General features: G+C 44.5%; 1 protein-coding gene across 1 annotated transcript in view; it reads right to left on the bottom strand.

The window, feature by feature from the left end:
- Nucleotides 1–21514, bottom strand: part of KIF5C (kinesin family member 5C) — a 154900-nt gene that overhangs the window by 85099 nt on the left and 48287 nt on the right. Inside the window, exons 2-4 of the mRNA XM_065931510.1 lie at nucleotides 18416–18506; nucleotides 10230–10303; nucleotides 3175–3279 (exon numbers count right to left, since the gene is read on the bottom strand). Coding sequence (XP_065787582.1) covers nucleotides 3175–3279; nucleotides 10230–10303; nucleotides 18416–18506 — 270 coding nt within the window. The remainder of the gene's footprint in view (nucleotides 1–3174; nucleotides 3280–10229; nucleotides 10304–18415; nucleotides 18507–21514) is intronic.

Here is a 21514-nt window from a genome sequence, read left to right as displayed (position 1 = left end):
TCAGAGCTTACGCATGTGTCCTTATTTCCACAGGTTATGGAGAAAATTAATGACACCTGCAGACCACTCGTGAAGCAGATATTAGCAAATCTGGCACTTAGAAACTTGTTCATATTTAATATAAGTATACAGAGAATTACAGAGAATTCTGATTTATTCATTTCTTTTTACCATAGCAGATAGTGGTTTCTTGGGAGGGGGGTTAATTTTGCTATTTCTGTCACCTCAAATACTTTGTAAGACCAGATGAAAGAAAAATAAATAAGGATTTAAAAGCATGTTCAGAAATAATGTTTAAAACCTCTGTGAGGCTCACTTTAAGGAGCAGATTTTCAATATTGTCTTAATCACGCCTCTTTTTCTTGATTAAGCCTATCACTACTCAGTTCAAAATACAGAGTAATCAATAGCAAGCTTGCCTACTTAACAATTATCATCTGTGAAATAAGAGAACATAACTACAGACACAGGACAGGACCCTAGACTGTAAAATTCTGTCCTGGACATGAGCTCATTCCCCCTTTCCTCCCTCCTTTCATGCTGGGGCTATTTTTATCTTAATAAGATTCTAATGTGAGACCCTATTCTGAGGGCAATAATTGGTTTAACATCTTACTCCAGGATTATCCCATAAGAACCCTGCAGAGGTTCAAGGTATTTAAATGCAAACAGCCTTAAAGATGCATTAAGCTCCTAAATCTTGATCCCATCAAAGCAACAAGCTTCTGCATCCTCAGATATAAAGAACTCTGGCAAGGAGGGGAAGCTGGCAGCCAACAAAGGGAGCTGTAAGGAAAAAGATCTGCCAGATGTACTTTGTAAATGGGCAAATAGTTGTTGCCTTGTTTTTATATAATCTGGGGAAGGTACCACAGAAATGGGCTTCCCAGGTGGCTCTAGTGGTAAAGAACCTGCCTGTCAATGCAAGAGATATAAGAGACGCAGGTTTGATTCCTGGGTGGGAAAGATCCCCTGGAGGAGGGCAGGGCAACCCTCTCCAGTATCCTCACCATGGACAGAGGAGCCTGGTGGACTACAGTTCATAGGGTTTCAAAGAGTTGGACACGATGGAAGTGACTTAGCATGCACACACCACAGAAATAAGTGAAGGTAGAAATTTAATATAATGGAACAGGTACTACACGTGGGGTGGTCAGATCAGGACTGCCCTAAGGATTTGATGTCACTTGAGCCATTGGGCTCTATATCCTTGAACTTCAGTTTCCTTATTTCTAAAACAGTGGGCCTGGGAGATGGTGGGATGGCATCATCGACTCAATGGACATGAGTTTGAGTAAACTCCAGGAGTTGGTGATGGACAGGGAGGCCTGGCGTGCTGCAGTCCACGGGGTTGCAGAGTCAGACACAACTGAGCAACTGAACTGAACTGAACTGAACTGAGGCAGTTGGGTCCCAGTTTTCAAGGATCATCAGCCTCTTGGTTGATCTGCTCAAGTCCAAGGCATCTTAGAAATGCCCCCTTCTCCTCCCCATCCCCTTGTCAACCCTGTCCCTGTGGTAGTCACTGTGGCAAGGACCCCACCAGCCACGTGCATCCTGGACACAGCCCATCAGACCAAGGCTGGGCCAATGGGCTCCTTCCCAGGGGGATGAGGGACTGGAAATAAGGGGATGTGGAGCAGAAGCTGTGATGTCACCCTCTTACCCACACACACACAAGAGGAAGATGGTCAGGAACAAGGCAAAGAAATAAAGCAAGAGGGCAGGGACAGGGACACTAACAGGGAAGGAGTTTCTTTTGGAGGTAATGAAAATGTTCTGGAATTAACCAGCAACCCTGAAAGCATTATACAGAGCTGATTTGATGTTTCCAATTGAAGTTTGTACTTTATTACTGGTAAGTTTTTCACAAAAGATTTTTGAATAATAGGACTACCAAAAGTAGAAAGGAAAGTAGGTGTCAGAATCTGTTTTTGCTGGTAAAAGACTACAGTAAGTCTTGTAGAATATACTTTTCAAAATTCATGTTTAATTTTGCATTTTGCCTTCTTAGTGCCTAGTTTTCTTGCTATCTTCTAGGATAAACATGTACAAAACTTTGATTTAACTAATCATCTGTAGTCTCACCTTTCAGAGGTGATGTTACTAATATTCTTTATGGAAATCATATATTCCCCTTTCATTTAAAATGTGCTGTAAGACTTTCCATGTAACTGTCTATACACTTACTTAATAAATCTGCTTAGTATTCACTGGCGTAATAAATAATGATCGTGGTTGTACAATTTGGAAAATATACTAAGAACCATTAAATTGTACACTGTAAAAAGGTTAAATTTATGGTATGTGAATCATATCACAATTTTCTTAAGGAAAAGCAGAGCCTGGATTTCTTACTTCTCCACAACTCCCCACCCCCACATCCGCTGTCAGATGCTTTATCTACAACAACTTCCTCTATTTGCTTAAATAAGTGACTTTTAGTCACTTGCAAACAAAGGAGTTCCAATGAATATACCCCTCATACCAAATGTTAGGAATTAACAGCTATAGTTAAGAGTAGAAATCTCCCTTTTTCAGTTCAAATTTAAGCCAGAACATAGGTATGAAAAACAAAAACAAGAAGGAAAAGAATTCCCTTTCTTAGCACTTCTCAGAACGTGCTCCTCCAAATGCTAGTCTGTCGCTCTCCAAGGAGGGAAAAGTAGGTCCACAGTCAAGGAAGCTGGGAAATGTAATATACCACATGTCCACTTTGTACAAGTGCATTACATAATGGCGTACTTAAGCATGGGGTAAATTTAAATTGCTCAACAAGAGCATTTTCCCAGCTAAATTGGCCACACAAGCCTTTTCCACGGCAGCCCACTGAGTAATGATACGAGGGACCGGGTTCTCCAGACACACTTTGGGAAATGCTGTCCATGCCCAATTACGGACACATGCCAGTCATATCTATAGAAATCCACAGGGTAAAGGGGAGAACTCAGGCCACAATCACGATGATTCCATCCTAAAAAGGGCTTTTCCTTTATCTCAATACTCCCTCGGTATTGGCCTAAGCCATTAAATAATAAATACGGCTCTGCTGACCACAGGAATGTCACTTAGAATCAATAAAATCATCTTCTATGTGCATGTAAAAAGAGGAAAGCAAAGAAACACAATTTGGGGCTCAGTTACTTTTCTCGGGACTCAGTCAATTGCACTTACCTTGATGTGGAACTCCAGGTTCTCATCCATGGAATAGATATGATCAAAGATGTCGTGCGCAATTCTTGGAATGATGCCCATGAGCTGAGGGTCGTGTAGCTTCCCCTAGTGAGTGAAAAACACAACATAGATATCTAAAGGGTGCTGGTTGCCTGAGCACCGTGTGAGAGAGAGGAAGGACCATACCCAGGCTTCTTAAACAGGAACAGGGAGACACTTAAACAGAACACAGACACTGCCTGCTCCCCTGGAGATCCACCCCGCAAGCCAACAGACCAAGAGTTAGCAGGGGAACTCAAGCCCGCGTGGGACAGCACATTTTGTCAGGCTCCGAAGACCCACAATATCCCTTCCTGCTGCCACTGGGGGCAGCAGATCAGTGTGTATGCAGGCAAGCGTGTGGGCAGAAGGGAGAGAGACAGCCGGAGAAGGAAGGAGGTTATATGTGTGACTGAAACATACTAAATGTGGGCTTTGGTTTGGAGTGTTAACACAGAGACCAGAACCTACAAATCCAAGTTAATCTGCCTTAATGAAATCACATCAAGACCTGATAGACATAGTTTCAATCACATCATCACTGCTTAAACATTTCTAAGAACCTGATTCTGCAAATACCTGCAGTAGCACTTTAAAAAACCAATCAAGAAAATCCATTTTATCAATTTCTTTTAAAATCTATACTTCCCAGCTTTTATTGTTTCAAATATTTTGGCTGTTTCTAATATGTAAATCTGCTTATAAACGTTTTCCCTCTTTCCCACTTGCCTTCATTTTACCTAAAATATGGAGGATAGATTAATGTTTCTATTATCTCAATTATCACTAAATCCATTTTCAAAATCCAGAATTTGCTGCTTCAAAAACTTTCCAAAAGATACAGCATAGTACCTGAAACTAATTCTTCAAGAGGAGTTCTATAAGTGTTTAAAGCAGCAGATTTACAAAGGACCTCAGCATACAACTTCCAGACAGCCTTCTCTACACACACACCCAAAGGAACACTTAAGTTTCACGTTGAATAACCTATCAGCTCACAGAGGGTTTGCATGCCAAAGCAACTGTCAGTAACTGCATACCCAGCTCACTCTGCCTTTCAGAAGTTCTAAACTCTAGGAAGACACGGAGCTGGCAGAACAGCCACTTTGCTCTCTGGTTTTCCAGGAATGCCCAACAGCCTTTATGAATTTGACTCACATACCTTTGTTCCAAATCTGCCCAATACCTCAAAGATCTGCTTTGTTTTCCTCAACCAAGTCCTCTTTTTCTTTCAGGTGACTTTCAAGCCAATATTTGAGTTACGAAAAGCAAGAAGTCACACAAACCCTGGCACTAACTACAGGCCACAAAACACTTTCCATTATGAGCTGTCCTTCAGGCACCTGATTCCTGACTGTCCATTCTGTTCAAAGCAAGGGAAAAGCTGAATTCAGACACTTCTGGCCTCTGGCAAAGCTCTCTTACCAGGAAAACAGGTACTCTCCTGGAATGCCTCATCTGCCAAGAATCCTAAATCATTTGATGTATTTCTCTTGTTGTTTTTTTTTTTAGTTTAACTGTATACTCCCTAAAGGCAGGATGGCCAGTAAGTATTTCTTTCCAGGGCTTATGAGACTCAGTACAATATCTACTGCATGGAATTACTATAGGATCTAAATTGAAAAGTATATATAATGGGCTGAGTGACAATAAATGTTATTATTCAGCTCATAATAATGTTCTCATTAAGCAGTTGTTAGGGCTTATTTGACCTGAAGAGTCTGAAAACATGTTACTACCCCAGATATATCTAATGAAGACAAAGCCAAATTACTGGGCTGTCACTTCTCATTGGCCATCATAAACATGTAACAAATCAGAATACTGGACCCCACCTGCTTTGGACTGTGGACTCTGCTGGCAGAAATGGTACCCACATTGAAAACACAGATCTCTATTCTATCAAATGTGACACCAATGGGCCAATCTGACTCAGAAAGTCCAAAGAGCATCCTCCCCCACCACCCCTCACCTAGAGCTCTTGAATAATCCATCAAAACATTTCAGCTTCTCCTCAGTGGCCCACAGCCAAAGGAGAATGATTGATAATCCAAAAATCATTTATAATTGACTCAAATCTGTTTCCCTAGATGCCTTTGCTTTCAACAGACTGATCTTCCAATTAATTCTGGGTGCATAAGTTCTGACATCCCTTTTCTGCCTTCACTGGGGTGTGAACCAAGGCAGAATCAGGATGAGTCTGGACACTCCCTGTTTTGTTTCCCTGAAGACTCAACGCAAAAATCATACAAGAAGGAGCACATGTTTGTTTGGAGAAGGCCTAGTAATAACCCCCATTCCCATAGTGACGCAGTGATACCCAAAGCTACCAAAGGTTTAAGGGCTAGGATGCCTTCTTCTAGCTCATAAGTCCAAGAGTGCTGAGGGCCTTTATGCTCTGTAAACTGAGGATGCCAAAATAATCTGCATGTGGAGGGGTGTGTGTGTGGTGTCAATGTACACGGTGTGTAGTATATGTGTTGTGTGTGAGGTATGATGTGTGTTTGTCTAGTATGTGTATTTGTGTTGTGTGTGGTGTACACAGTGAGTGGGTGTGAGAGGCATGAGGATGTGTGGGGAAGGCTATCGATGTGAGGTGTGGTGAGGATGAATGTGTGTGGTGTGTGGGATATGTGTGTGGTGTGGAGGTATATGTGGTGTGGTGAGAATAAATGTGTGTGGTGTATATGGTGTGGAGATAGGCTGTGTTTGTGTGTGATGTAGAGGTGTGTGGAGTATGTGTGGGGTGTGTGGTGTGGAGTTGTGTGGGGTATGTGTGGGATATGTGTGTGGTATGGAAGAGTGTGCGGTGGAAGTGTGTGCGGTGTACATGTGGTGCAGTGATGATAGATGTGTGTGGTGTGGAGGTGTGTGTGGTGTGGAGATGTGTGCGGTGTGGAGGTGTGTGCGGTGTGGAGGTGTGTGCGGTGTGGAGGTGTGTGCGGTGTGGAGATGCGTGTGGTGTGGAGGTGTGTGCGGTATAGGCGTGAGCGGTGTATATGCGGTGCAGTGATGATGGATGTGTGTGGTGTGGAGGTGTGTGTGGTGTGGAGGTGTGTGTGGTGTGGAGGTGTGTGTGGTGTAGAGATGCGTGTGGTGTGGAGATGTGTGTGGTGTGGAGGTGTGTGCGGTATAGGCGTGAGCGGTGTATATGCGGTGCAGTGATGATGGATGTGTGTGGTGTGTGTAGGAGACAGAGGTGTTCCACAAAGGTCTTCGCTGCGCCTACGTTGCAAATGAAAGGTATATGTACACAAACAAGAAACAGCCGCCTCAGGCAAAAAAGGTGATAAAGAGGCAATGAGCTCTAGAAACTCAGAGAACAGAAACATCCCTTGCAGCTGGGGTGACACGGGATGGCTTCCTTGAAAGACACCAGATCTTGAGGGATGAGTATGATTAGGGACGGACCTGAGACTGTGGGCAGAGGCAAGGAAAGAGGAGAAAGAGAACGGGGGAGGGACCGAGAGAGCACACTGCTGTTTGGAGAAGAGTGACAAGTTTAGTCGGCTGGAGGATCAGGGATGAACCTGAGTGGACATTACCGCTCCATCATCTTGTTTCTCCCAGAAAGCAAGAGAGACATTTTAATACTTGCATCCTGTATAATCTTCCTCAAATCCTGTGTAATTTCCCCACCTCTGAAGGTGGCCTTCTTGGAGCACATGTGAAAGCAGACACCAGGCCCAGGCCATTGGCCATGGAACAGGACTCCCTTTGTTCCAGCCCCAGGGGCCTCCTCAGCCTCCCAAGCAGGACAGAGTTTCCTGAAGCACTTAAGACGGGAGAGTGGGGCCCGTCAGCGCACAGGCACCAATGCACGCAGACAGGCTCGTGAAAAACCACGTGGCAGCTCCTCGCAGCAGGACAGCCGCGCCTCCCAGGGCCTCCGGGTGTCCCTTTGGGCAGAAGGAAAAACACAGCGAGTCTGCACCCATCTGAGTCAGTGTGCAGACGCGGGCCAAAAAGCAGGGCACGGGGAGCGAGAAGCCCTTCCTGGCCTCTCACTCTGAACAAAGGTCCGGCCCTCTCTTCGTGCAGCCAGCACCCCGGGACCCCGCTTCCAACCAGCCCCTGCACACCGCCCAGCAGAGCCCAGCCAGGGCCCGGCACACCGAGGTCCCCTCGGCTTAGCACCCACTGCCAAGTGCTTCCCATTTGTGCTGAAAATCCGCCTGAGAGGCACCACCCTCAGAAGCTGATCTTTCCAATTTTATGTGGGCTTATCTGTTTGCTCCCCTCAATAGAAGGTAATGGAATCACCGCTGGATGCCAGATCCCAAACTGGGGCTGGGGTGGGGGATTAAAATGAAAAACAGCTTTTAAATGTGACAGCTCTGTCCATTCACGGAATTAACAGTCCCTTCCCAGAGCTTTTAAAAGATCACAATGTGTAATGCTGAATATATAAAATCCTCCTTGTAGAAGGTGAGAGCCCTGCAAGGTTTTGTTGGTTTTTTTTTTTAAGTGTATTTCAGGCCCTGGGTTTCCTGGTCTCCTACAGTGTCTAGACTTCAGCGTGAGGCTTCCCCTTTCCTCTGTTTTCCTCTAAAATATTTCCTACCTTTTCTCCAACTATCATCCCCCTTCAGAATGAGCCAGATGCAGGGTATGTAGGGGGTGGGAAGGCACTCGGGTAGGACCCCCATCCACCCCATTCCTTCCTCCTGCAGACAAGCATGTGACCCTCTAGAGTCACCGTAAAGGAAAGCAGCTCATTCCCAGCAACCTTTAGAAACTGACAAGGAAGGAAAGGCAAGAGAATTCAGGCACCTGTGAGAGCCGCCCGCACAGTATCCTGTTCCTTTTAGGTCCCAGGAGTCCCTCCAGACCCACAGCGCCACTCCCAGTGTGCGGGGCTTACGCAGGGAGTCACAGACAGCTGCAGAGGCTCTCATTTAATACGAGGTCTCCGATTTTAGTGTGAAGGGGCTGGGGCTGGCACACCTCTTTGCCATCTCCTCACATCCACCTGTTCTTGGCCACCCACACGGAACACAAACAAAGATTCTACCCTGGGGACAGGTCTCTTGTTTGCTGGTTTACAATTAAAAATTTTGACATTTAGCAAAAACATTGTATTTATTTCTCAAAGATGAATTAATCCCAAAGCTTAAAAGGTCACTAGTGTAAGCATTTTGTAAGATTTGGGGGTGGGGGGGAGGGTCTAAATATTGCATTTTTTTTGTATTGTATATGGTTGGGCAAGTTTCCAAAAAACTAAGGAATGATTCCCTCATGAGAAGCTGTCTCTTATTCTCTCTCTCTCTCTCTCTCTCTCTCTCTCTCTCTCTCTCTCAGGTGTTATGAAGGAGTTTCTGCCCATGGCTACTGGAGTGGGTGAAACTCAGGCAATGGATCACTGCAGTTTTTCTAGTGCCTAGCAGGTGAAGTGTCTGGGGCCCAGTAGAGAGGCAGGAGAGGGGCCAAAGCAGAAGCGTGGGGTACACCCATGCCTGTACCCCATTTCCAAGGATGTGAGATGCAGGGAAGAGAGACCAAAAGGCTCGGGTGACCAAGAACAGCCCTGCTCCACCTGGGAAAGGTGGCAAATAAACCTGGGGCTTCCTTTAATCCGGGCAGTCTCTGAACCCCTTTGTCTCAGCGAAACGGGGGGAAGTGAGTCAACACAACAGGAATGAGGTCCCCCAGAGTCACGCCCCACACTTGAAGTCGGTGTGAGCAGAACACCAGAGCCCTGAGGATATTAGCCTCGTGCCTTTGAAATCTCTTCTTCAATAGGAATGATTCATAAGCTAAACCGAGTCTGCAGTAGCCAACTCAGTGACAGTCCCAAGAGGGGACCGTAAATGAAAAAGCTAAGCTTGAAGGATTAAGGATTCATCTCACCCCGCTGCTTGTAAGATGAATTCCCCAAACTTCCTCTGTGTAGTTGCTTATAATAACCACGCTTCACCTCTCCTCACCTGTCAGGTGGGTCCAGTCTTTAGAACAATTATCCAGCCCCCAAAGGTTGTTTAGGAGTCAAATCCACGGCAGAAAGCAGGAAAAGAAGAGGTAAAAGGGACCAGTTTTTTCTGCAGGCATGCCCTGTCTGGAAAATTGCCTGGAGCCACAGAAATCCAGGGCCAATGATTACAGCTGGGGGCACACCCTCAAGGGCACGTGGGGGGGGCAGGGGTGTATGTTTCTGGGAAAGGATGCTAAACATTCATTCACGATGTGCATTGAGGGGACCAGGCGACCACAAGGGCTGGCCCAACACTCATGGGTCAGCCAGGGCCACCATGAGGGTACCATTTTCACAAATATTCTTTCGAAGCCCTCCTATGTGACAGCCGTGGTCTCACATGCTAGCAATGTGAGTAAAAAGGTGAACAAGACAACGAACAGCTTTGTTCCAATGAAACTTACACTTCATATGATGGTGAAATTGGAACCCAGAGTTGCTAGATCATCAGAATTTTCAACCAAAATGTATAAGAATCTAAGAATTTTCAACTTAGAATTGTTTGAAATTTTCCCATTTTAAACACTGCCTTCAATTTGTAAAAAAGCAAACAAATAACAACCAAAAAACCACAGAACACTGCAGGTCATACAGAAATATGTCTGTGGGCTGAATTTGGTCCAAAAGCCAGCTTCTTTCAACCTCTGACCTACAAATTTTTATTTATTCAGAAGAGACTTGCCTCCCCAGAGACTCTTTAGAGAGTAAATGATTTTCACAACAGACTTTTTCAGCAAGATTGGGATGACAGTCCATAGGGATACTCATGCCACTGGTTAGCTTATTGTAAATAGAATTTATTATTAATATTTTCACAGTTATCAAAAGATGATTTTTTAAAAAATACTGAACTCCTGAGACTTTATTACTCACCACTATTTTTAAAACACCTCAAAGACACACAAAAATTGTGACACAAACATAACATCCCCTTAACCATCTCTATTGCTCAGTCAAAAAGCCACACGCACCTAACATTTTGCAGGAAGCACCACTTCCATTCAGTCATCTCAGAGACTGACGTAACAGTACCCTGAAGCCTTACCTCCATGGTGTGTGTTTTTCCTGATGAGGTCTGTCCATATGCAAAAATCGTCCCATTGTAACCCTCAAGGACATCTGCAAGCAAGAAAAAAATTAAAAGTAACTCATTACTTTGATTGCATGCCAGTGCCGGTTGCCTGTTTTAAAATTACATTTTCCAAATGGCCCATCTCATTTTTCACACAAATGATGTATTCAATTCCATTTGCATTTTAAGTAGAATTGTGAGATAAAAGCAGGAATGAGGGCCTCCACAGCCCCACAAAATAAAAATAAATGGACTCACATGCCTATGGAATATATTGATGAAGGGAGAGGCGGACACACTTTCTCCCGGTTATATCAAAATCAAAACAGATATTGAGCAGTATATTTTATTTTTAGTAGAAAGGTATTTGAATTTTCTTCTCCATGTCTTGAGATCTATCGAGGGGGGAAAAAATTATCATGCCCTGAGTCTCTGCAGTGAGGTGCACTGTTCTAAGAACTGTTCTAAGAATTTCTCTCCTGAAGATCTGCTTTGGATTGGGTTAAACCTGGCCCCAGCAGGTTCCTTGGGGAGGTTTCTTGAGAAGCTGCCTGGAGTCCATTCAGAACAGAGCTTGTCCTGTTGGGAGGGACGGGGCCCCATTCCATATACTGAGACACATGGTGGCAATCCGATGAGCCTGGAAACCACCCAGGTCCTGACTCAAATGTAATGCCTCTTTTTTTTCCAGTGACTGTGGTAGGAAGATGGCCCTGGCCCAAGAGCATTGGGAATTTCTTTTAACTACACAAGGAGCAGGGGCTTCCCCGGTGGCTCCTCTGTAAAAAATCCATCTGCCAATGCAGAAGACGTGGGTTTGATCCCTGGGTCGGGAAGAGTCCCTGGAGGAGGAAATGACAACCCACTCTAGTACTCTTGCCTGGAGAATCCCATGGACAGAGGAGCCTGGCGGGCTGCAGTCCATGGGGTCACAAAAGAGTCAGACATGACTTGGTGACTAAAACAACAACACGAGGAGCAGACAGCGCTGACCCCACACACTGCAGGCTGCTTGCGGCCCACACAGAGATGATCGGGAGGCGGAGGCGGCGTGTGGACAGTCAGACAGACGTTGCTATGAGCTGGCGATTATCTGTGCGAATTCTTTCAAAGCGGCAGAGGTGATTAAAATATATTTAGTGCTCATTTCCCTCGATCTGCTTCACCCACATAAACAGCACTGACAAGGAGGATGATGTATGATTAATATCCCCTGACCCCCTACCTTTACATAAAGTGAGGAAGTTCGCATTCCTAAAAGCACAGAGGGGTGGGAAGAGGAGCCCTAAAAGAGGGTGTCCTCTCCAAGGCCATGTACAAAGAAAAAAATCAAGCCAGGTAATCAGCTCTGTCTATTTCAGGCCCTGATTAGGTTGGTTTGTCTGCTTTTTTGGTCTCTCTCAGTTTTATGACAGTGGTTAGTTTCTGTTGTTGAGTCTCCTAAAAAAAATTTTTTTAATACATATTTTACTGATCTGAGGCTTTGGAGTGTAAACTGGGATCAGAAAAGAAAGTGGGATTTTCCCTCCAGAAGCTAAAAAAGAAAAATTAAATGGCAGGATTTTTTTTTTTTTAAATCACAGCAGCTCTCAAGAGTTTGCGTCAAGCTATATTGAGAGAGAAAAAATGTTCACACGTATCTGACTTCTGGTAATGGTTTCCCTGGTAACAGGGGAAGCAAAAGCTTGAAGACTACAATGTAAAGGCTGGAGGATCAAGCTTCAGTCTTCTTGAAAATGCCAACCTGCTCAGAGAAAAGGTTTCTCCGGTCAAAAACAGTAGTCAGAGTGGGAGTCAGAGCTTCTACACAACCACAAATGTGACATGCTTTCAGGGACTCGAAGAAAGAGGTCTCCATCCTTGGATGTTATTTGAAAATTCTATATGTTCACGGCACAAACACCTCCAGACAATTTCAATGCCAGCCACAATCAAAGCACCTAAGCTCCTGATTAGAAACTAAACCTCTCCCCTGATCCTGAAAGGGCTTCCTTATTTTAAGTCCCTGTGGAGGAAGCACTCTGGGATCCATTAGCTCAGGCATTAGGACAGGAAGGGAGCCAAGGCCAAGGTCCAGTCCCTCTGCCCCTCCTCAGAGGCGCTGGCCACCCCACACGCCCACCTGCACACAGAGGTGGCCCTGAGCAGATGCCCCCAAGCAGCCGCCCCCGGGAAGAAACCTCAGCTAGAGTCCAGCTCTGCTGACAGCAGAAAACCCAGTACTTGCTTCTTCCTCTGCCAGGAAGCAACAGGATGAGGACCTCGGAATTCTACCCCGTAGACATCCCCAGTCCACCCATCTAATCCACCCTCACTAAATCCTAGTGAGTCGGACTGCTCACCAGACTCCCTCAGGCTAAGGACTGGGACACACACATGCAAACACATAATGCTCGTGGACAGCATCGCTTGTTTAGGGGTAGGGAGCTAAGGGCACGTGAGACTCTTGGAGAATCCCTGACTCTTTGTTGCTGCTATGGCAACACTGTGGGCAATTGATTTTGATTTTTATTTTTTTAAAAGAAAAGGAGAACACATAAAACCCCATTAGGACAAACTCCACTTAGCCTTTAAAGTGTTCAGAATCATGTAACAATTAATTCATTGTTGGAGAACCTATCTCGGTGTTCAAGGTTGAAGAGGGCTGATGTCACCCTCTATCAACTAGGTTCTGAATCAGAAGGTGATTTAAAAAGAAAACAAGAAGCTTTTCTAACCTGGTATCCTCTATTTCCTTCCAAACTCTGGGTTTGGGGGGGGGATGGGCGTTGCTTGTTGTTGCATCTACATTTGTTTATGAGGGGAGAGGACAGATGGAGAGGGGGGTACAGCAGCAAAATGCATGTGAGGCTGCATCGCTGAGATGCGGGGAGATGGAGGACACCCGCCAAGGACGGAAAGATGAGGGGAACAGGCCTGTGCTTGCCGCCGCTGAGCCACATCACCACCCGCCGCCTCTGCAGAAAGGGCCCACAGAGAGGCACTTTCATCACGCTGAAGGACAGGTCCTGGGCCCGAGGAAAGCATTTGTTTCAGGGTCTCTGTCATAACAGGATGACTGTCTCTGTACACCAGCCACAAAGCCAGGGACCAGCCCAGCTGGACAGAACCTTTCTTTGTGACAGGGACTGGCGTGATGTGACCTCAGCTCACACCACGGGGCCAGCGGGGCCCCACACAGCACACGTCCATCCAGCGGCCAAGCAAACCCAGAAGAGAGCCCACAGTGAGCGGGAAGAGTCCTGTCATCTCCCGGGAGGAAGGCGGAGGGGAGTGGGGTCCGGGAAAACACTCTGTGCCTCCTGGTGTGGCCTCAGAGTCAAGCTGCCTTCCCTAGGCTTTACCAGCCCTGAGTCTAGGTCTTGCTGAAGCAGAAGAGTTAGGTCCATTGACTGGCAGGTAAGAATTCAGGGAGGACAGAGTCAGAGCTACACATCAGGGCGCCTGAGGAGGCTGTCGTGGCCTCCTGTCATCCTCCATGTGAAACAGTGGCCCAAATGTCGCTCCAGTTGTTGTTGCTGTTTAGTTGCCCAGTTGGGTCCAACTCTTTCGTGCGCCCATGGACTGCAGCCAGCCAGGCTCCTCTGTCCATGGAATTCTCCAGGCAAGAATACTGGAGTGGGCTGCCATGCCCTCCCTCCAGGGGATCTTCCCGACCCAGGGATCGTACCCACGTCTCTTAAGTCTCCTGCACTGGCAAGCAGGTTCTTTACTGTCTGAGCTACGAGGGAAGCATACGTAGCACCAGAGCCTCTGGCAGGAGGGGCCAACAAGACACCCCTGGCTTGGACTCCTACGGCTCTTGCCAGTCAACCACACTACTCAAGCAGGCTGTGCCCAGAGACTGCAGAGACCAACCTACCAAACGCCAGCGGCCAGCCAGGATGCCGGGCCCACCAACCTGGGGGCACCCACTCCACTCTGCCCAGGCAAGGGCATGCTGCGTCTTCAGAACGGAAGCGTGCCTCCTCACTGGCAACAGCCAGGGTCACCCAGCAGCCCTGGGAACCCAGCCTCTGTTCTTTCCCTTCTTCCCTTCTCTACTCCCATTCCTACCCCTGCCTTTCTGCAAGGTAGTCCATATGGCCTGATAGAAAAGGAGTAACTCATAAAATAAATATCAAATGCTCATTACGGGCCCAGCAGAAAAGTGGGGGCAGGACAGTACAGAAAAATTCAAGTCAGACAAACTCAGGTTCAAGGCACAGCCTCACTAATCCATAAACCACCTGGTCAAGTTACTTCACCTCAATTTCCTCTTTAGTACAATGGGAATAATAATACTCACACATCTCATAAAGTTGTAAAGATTTAAAATGCAGTAACATATGTAAAGTGCATACAGGGTACCTGATAGATAACAGCGGCAAAATAGATGTAATTCTTCTTAAAAGTCATATATAATAGAATAATAAAATCAATCTGATAATATCCCTGAGCTTAAAATTCTCCAGTGGGGACTTCCCTGGAGGTCCAATGGTTAAGACTCTGCACTTCCACTGTAGGAGCTATGGGTTCAATCCCTGGTCAAGGAACTCTGGTCCCGCATGCTGTGTAACAAGGCCAAAAAAAAAAAAAAAAAATTCCACAACTCTTTGCCTATAGGATAAAGTCCATCAATTTCTATCCAACTCTGGTCCTGCCTAATTTTTTTTTAAGATATTTATTTCTATTTAATAATTGTTTATTTGGCTCTTCACTGGAACACTTGGGATTTTTATTTGCAGCATGTGAACTCTTAGTTGTGGCATGTGGGACCTAGTTCACTGGCTCCGGGATCAAACCCAGACCCCCTACATTGGGAGAGTGGAGCCTTAGCCACTGAACCACCAGGGAAGTCCCCAGCCTAACATTTTAGGGCTTATCACTCTGCACCATAAGCTTTAGGCTTTGGGTTTTTTTGCTGTTCCTTCTTCTTGTACAGCCCTGCATATTCTACACTCCTCAGATCCCAACCCTTCCAAAAAGCCTTCCTTAATTCTCCGATCCTCCTCCCCACTCACCAAAATTAACAGTATCAAGTGACTTTCTCCTATGCTCCCATAGCATTTTGCACACACCCATCTTAAAGCACATAATCTCCACATGTATAATAACTATGCAAGCATCTGCTCCTTCTCTATACTCAAAGATTTCTGCAGAGTCCTAGGTGTCTTAGTGAGTTCAGTCCCTAGCAATACTTAACCATATGGCAAATACCCAGTATACTCACATCGAAATATGAATGAAAGAAACAATCAAATGGATGCAATTTAAAGAAATTAGAACTGGAAAATAAGAAACCATCTTCTCTAGCACTGGATGATCTACATCCAGTTAATCTGGAAGGCAAATGCCAGGGATGGCTTCTGTAGATGGGGACACAGTCACTCTGATTATTTCAGGAATAGTGCCCAGTGACCAGAGTTTTTAAATCCTAGGGCATCCATAGGAATCTTCCTATTTATCGTGCTGGTACCCACAAACCCTATCACCTCTTCTAGAAGAAATGGAGAGAATTCTACACTCTTTCAGAAGACATTTTGAAAAACACACACCGGGCCAAGACGGGAGTGTAGGAGATGCCAGAATGCTACAATCAAATGTTCAAAATATTTTTTTTAAACCCAGTGAAGTTGAAGGGAATGCAAGGACCAAGAGAGAATAAAGCTGTCTAGTTAAAAGGAGTCTCTCTGATCTCAAAAACCATTAAGGGTTTAGACAGACTTGAGAGGAAAGCACACCAATCTACTATATTACCATGAATTGCAGAGACTTATGGGACTTACAGAAGTCATTTGATTCAAATCTTGGCCTCTAGAAAAAAAGATTCCCACTGCACCACCTTCCATTCCTGATGCAAACAAGGCTTATCATGGCCAGAGAAACCTCAGCTGTACCCGAGTAATCTACGCCAAGCAGTTCTTTCTTATATTACCTACATTTAATCTTGCTGACACAGAAATACACAGCCACTTCCCCTCATGGCAGCTTCAGTGGATATTTTAAAAAAAGTTAAATTTGGTCTCCATTATGCCCCTAATAATTTCCTTTTAAGGGAGAATAACACACTCTTTATTGCTAAAAAATGAGTATGTTGATGCTATATTTATGATGCCCAAGAAATGTCTGTTTACTATATCATGTCAGAGCCTGATTTTATTTTAGATGGTTTTCTTTGTGACTCACTGGCTATTGGGGACTCAAGTTATCCACAGTTAGGAAGTCCACAAGAACCCCCCCAACTAGGGACTGTCCATTTCTGACATTTCATATTATAAAAAAAAAAAAAACCCAAACACTGAAAGGGACCCAAACTTATCTAGTAAATAAAAACTCAAGGGTTATTAGTATTATTTGTTAATCACAGGATTTTTAAAAAATGGAGTGCATCCATCTCTAATTACAATGTCAACTTAGAGAGGGTGGGTGTATATTTAAATAGCCCTCATGCTTAGCACAGCAAGCAGTAAATACTATTTGGTTCTGATAATGAAGGAGAAGAGAAAAAGAAGGAATTCTGGCTTGTGTGTGATTACGTTAATAAAAATATAAGAAAGACTGATAATAGAGGGGAAGGAGGGCTGACTAGGAGCAAATAAGAACTATATACTCCAGAAAGAGCAAATATGTTTAGACAGAGAAGCAAAAGAGTAGAATTAGAAAGACGACAAAAATTACCACAGATACAAGCCCAAACTATTAATTCAAAAAAATCTCACATTCTGGCATATTTTTTTCTCTTCAATTTTCTGTAATAATCTTACTGTGAAGACCTTCTATAATTGAATTGATGTCTGCAACAAGAACGTAAATAACCATACACCTCAGCAAGAAATGGTACATACTGACAGGCGTCTCCCACACAGGTGTCCAAGGTCAGAATGAATCTAGCAGATGTAACCAGGGCTGATTTTCATGCCTTTCAAATAGTTAGGTTAGTCAGCTCAGCTTCTAAAAACAAGCGGATCTAATAGGACAAGGAGTTCGGGGTTTTGTTTTTTCACTTTTCACTCTTTAAATCTAGCACTACCTATGAAAGTGGCAGCATCAAGACATTTGAAAGCACAATTACTGCAGCATTCAAACCTGAAAGCAAGGATTCAGTGATGAAAAGCAAAGGAGCAGGAGATGCCCCTTCAGCTCTGTCAGCTCTGTGCAGATGGCGAGCCCCCCAAGGGCTAGCTCTGTCCTGCCCCTGATTTGAAAGGGCAAGGCAGAGAAACGTGTAAATTGCTTGGCTCCCTGCTGTTATTTTGACACAAATCCTTCAGGGCCAAGGCCAGTCCCAGAAAAAAGAGTTGATCTCTAAGACACAAATTCAGGCTTTAGGCTACCTACGTGGAAGAACAAATGTCAGGGTCTGGGTGGGACGATAGAAAGTGGGTTAGATGAAAGTATTATTAAGGAATGCTGAGTAGTAAGAACAACCCACTAACCAGAAAGGTAATGTGTCATCTTAGATTGCTGCAGAAAATTCCTTGATGCCCAAGAATTTCCCACCTTTAAAGCTTCTTTCTGAAGACTATACTTTCAGAAATCATTTCTACTGACACATACACACTACTATATAGAAAAACACTAATAAAGACCTATTGTATAGCACAGGGAACTCTACTCCAAACTCTGTAATGGCCTAGATGGGAAAAGAAGCTTAAAAAGAATGGATATACGCATACTTATAACAGATTCACTTTACTGTACATCTGAAACTAACACAATATTGCAAATCAATTATACTCCAATAAAATTAAAAGTAAAAAGATAAATCTTCTTTCTGAAGAGGCAGATGCACAAAATAAATCAACTAAAAAATATACAACTGGAGCATCAGAATAGATGTTTTTCTCCTGAGGAGGTACTATAGCTTCAGCAATATTTTAAAGCCATTACAAAAATAGTGTGACTATATCTTACCCTGCTTTTAAGCTTCTAAGTGACAGAATAACTCTGCCCAAAAGGTGGCAAAAGAAATAAAGAAATCTCCTTGGAAAGGAGGTATCGAGGAGTTAAATCCTGACATCATAGCAAATCAGGGCCAGAGCTTGCTATAATTCAGTGTTTCCAATTAGCAGGCCTCTGCTTACGGTCAAGGTACATTGATTTCTAGGCTGCAAATACCACTTAACATTTTCAATTATTCTGAAAGGCCCAGGAGAAAATAAAGAAATAGCACTTACCTTTGACAATTTGCTTTGCACACGCATTGTAAACCTGCTCTTGAGTCGTGCTGGGAGGCAATACTCTGTCGAAGACATATGGCTTTCCTTGCTAAAAAAAGAAAGACAAAAGAAAGAGAGACGTGAAAAAACACATTAGACATTCATGAATAAAAAGCACTAATATTAGTTAGATCATAGGCACTAAATCACCAATGCTACTTGTCAAGGCAATTCCTTACCAAGATGAGGGAAATTTTACAGCATGAACGACACCTTCATTGTGTGTATGTATATTGTATGTTGAGATCGGAGCAATGTTGTGTTTTGTTTTTTTTTTTTTTTTTACTTGAAGCACTTTTTCTGATGAAAGGTAGGTGGACACATTCATTCATTTATTTAAATAAATATTTAGTTACAGAGAGCTTCTTCTGAGCCAGGCATAGACTAGATGCTAACCAAATCAGAAAACAGTCCTTCCTGGAGAGCATCAGTCAAGCGTGGAAGATAGCTAATAAGCAAGAAAATAAACACACAGGAAAATGCAGAATGCCTGGGTATAAATTAATGGGACAGAAGGGACATGAGGGCCAAAGAAGACCTCTGTGAAGCAGTACCAGTTAAGTGGATCTCTAAAGGATCAGGAAGGTTGAGGCATATGAAGAACAATTGAGGCAAAGGGTGGAACAGACAGCAAGGGGCCTGGGGTGCTCAAGGAACTAGCACAGAGGTCTCCCACTTTTTTGGCACCAGGGACCAGTTTTGTGTAAGACAGTTTTTCCATGGACCAAGGAGGTGGGGATGATTTGGGGATGGTTCAACTGTATTACATTTATTGTGACTTCTATTATTATTACATCAGCTTCACTTCAGATCATCAGGCATTACATCCCAGAGGTTGGGGTCCCCTGACCTAGAGGGTAGACAAGAGGAGAAGGAAAGGAAATGGGGAGCCAATGCATGCTGGATACCTAGACAGGGTTGTAATGCACTTGGACTTTATTCACTAGAAAGATGCCATGATCAGATTTAAGAAGCTGCTCTTACTAGCCAGATGTTACTGTTCTCAGTCCCAGATTATTCCAGTGTTTTCTTCACATGCACAGGTGGTACCTTAGCTGGGTAGACACTCTGGAGAAAAGGGGGGCATCTACAAAGTAAGGGCTTCCCTAGTGGCTCAGATGGTAAAGAATCCACCTGCCAATGCAGGAGACCCAGGTATGATCCCTGGGTTGGGACGATCCCCTCGGAGAAGGAAATGACAACCCACTCCAGTATTCCTGCCTGGAGAAATCCATGGACAGAGGAGCCTGGAGGGCTATTGTCCATGGGGTCACAAAGAGTCGGACATGACCGAGTGCTACTAACACATACACTATAAAGTAAGTCTTTCCCCAGGCGTGGGCTCTGGGGTTTGGCCCCACGATGCTGGGCTGTGTGCGACTGAGAAGGTTCAGAGGGAAGGGACGAGGTTCTGCTGTGCTGCTCCGTAAGCCCTGAGCCCCGATTCTCCGCCTCTCAGCATTCAACAGGCAACTACCGAAGTTCCTGTGCCAGGCACTGTGCCCTGGGGAGGCGGGAGGAGGAGAGACAGGGCCTTCTCCCCAGAGGACCCCCATCGCAACACCTCCCTTCCCACAGCCCGCTCCACCCAGGCGGCCCTTCGCCTTCACTTTCCCCAAGGACGTGCGGCAGCCAGGACAGCAGCGAAGGGAGAGAAGGAGGGCGCCCAGAGCCTCTGCACCCTCACCCCGCACCTGCACAGGCGGCTCTGGATGCCGGGAACCACCCTCAAAAAGATAACTGCTCATGGGGGATCCAAGGACAAGGCTTGTTACATCCTATATCCTTCACGCAAATGGAAGCACGCGAGTGTCAGCCTGGCTTAATGTTTCTCTCACTCCTTTATGACTGGGAAAGCCGCACGCCACTGAGGCCCTATGTGTTACGGCCGTGTCTGAGCTTCAGCCTTTAAAAAATGATACTGTGCCAACCGGGGAAACAAGCTACTTCCAGCCTAGTCTAAGGGGGGAAAAATGGAGAATTCTGAGCTACCATCAAAGTTTGCATTTCACAAAGAGCAGAGTCAGTTGTTCTGTTACAATTATACAATTATGCAAAGGGATTATGTCACTCATTCAATCAGTGAACCAAGTATTTGGCTTAATAATCAAGAGAATATTCCTCACCACAATCTATTGCCAGTGATCAGCCCACCACATTCTTACTAGATTTACCTATTTGTAAAATTCAACTAAATGTCAGTAGGGTAAAAAGGTATGCATAAACATTTACAGAGTTTGCCTAAGTATGTGTCATCCACTAAACCTTCTGGAAAGAAAATGCAGCTCTGCTTAATTTAAAACAAATCCATTATTCCTCCAAACTTAATGAAAGTCACCAAAATAAACTGTCTTATTTACAGCATGATTCTGTTTTAGGTTTTACAGAAAATGCACTGACACAGCAAAGAAAAGGACCTATTACAGTACATGGTACAAAAATAGGACTCCTCAGTTTTGCCCTTTAAAATGTTGGTTGGGTACGTTATGCTTTCACTTTAAGAGCGGTAGAAAGCAAGAAATCTCTAACTCCTCATTTCAATAATATCACATTTATCAAGTGACAAACATATGATACAACCATTTTCCATAAGCAAAAGTTAATTCCCAAACAGAAACTGCCTTTGAGAAAAGATAAAATTTAGAAAATGATTTGCTATAAAACTTATTTTGTCAGGATCAGAACATAAATTAGTTAAAATTGTAAGCATTTCTACGTGTCTTTTCATACACTGAGTTGGTCATAGCCTTTTATTTTAGGTGAACCTTAAAGTCGAGGAACTAGAATCTGGATTAGAATTTAGTTACTGATCATTTTCAAGAACTGATTTATGGCATAGTGTACCAGCTGTATACAGCTGTATACATTTAAGCAACAATAACAACTAACTCATCACTGCTGTTTTAGAAAAGGAATGAAAACCTCACAAATCCTGGTTGAGACTGCAGCAAAGACCCCTAGGAAACCAGAGTCTCCCTGTTTCTGAGGGAGTCTCCCTGTTTCAGAGTCTCCCACTACAGCTGAGGGTTTCAGTGGGCAGGCAGTGGGCCCAGCCTG

The sequence above is a fragment of the Muntiacus reevesi genome, chromosome 3, assembly GCF_963930625.1.
Source record: "Muntiacus reevesi chromosome 3, mMunRee1.1, whole genome shotgun sequence".
NCBI lineage: Eukaryota > Metazoa > Chordata > Mammalia > Artiodactyla > Cervidae > Muntiacus > Muntiacus reevesi.
Note: the sequence above shows the minus strand (reverse complement) of the source record. Positions and strands in the feature narration are given on the sequence as shown.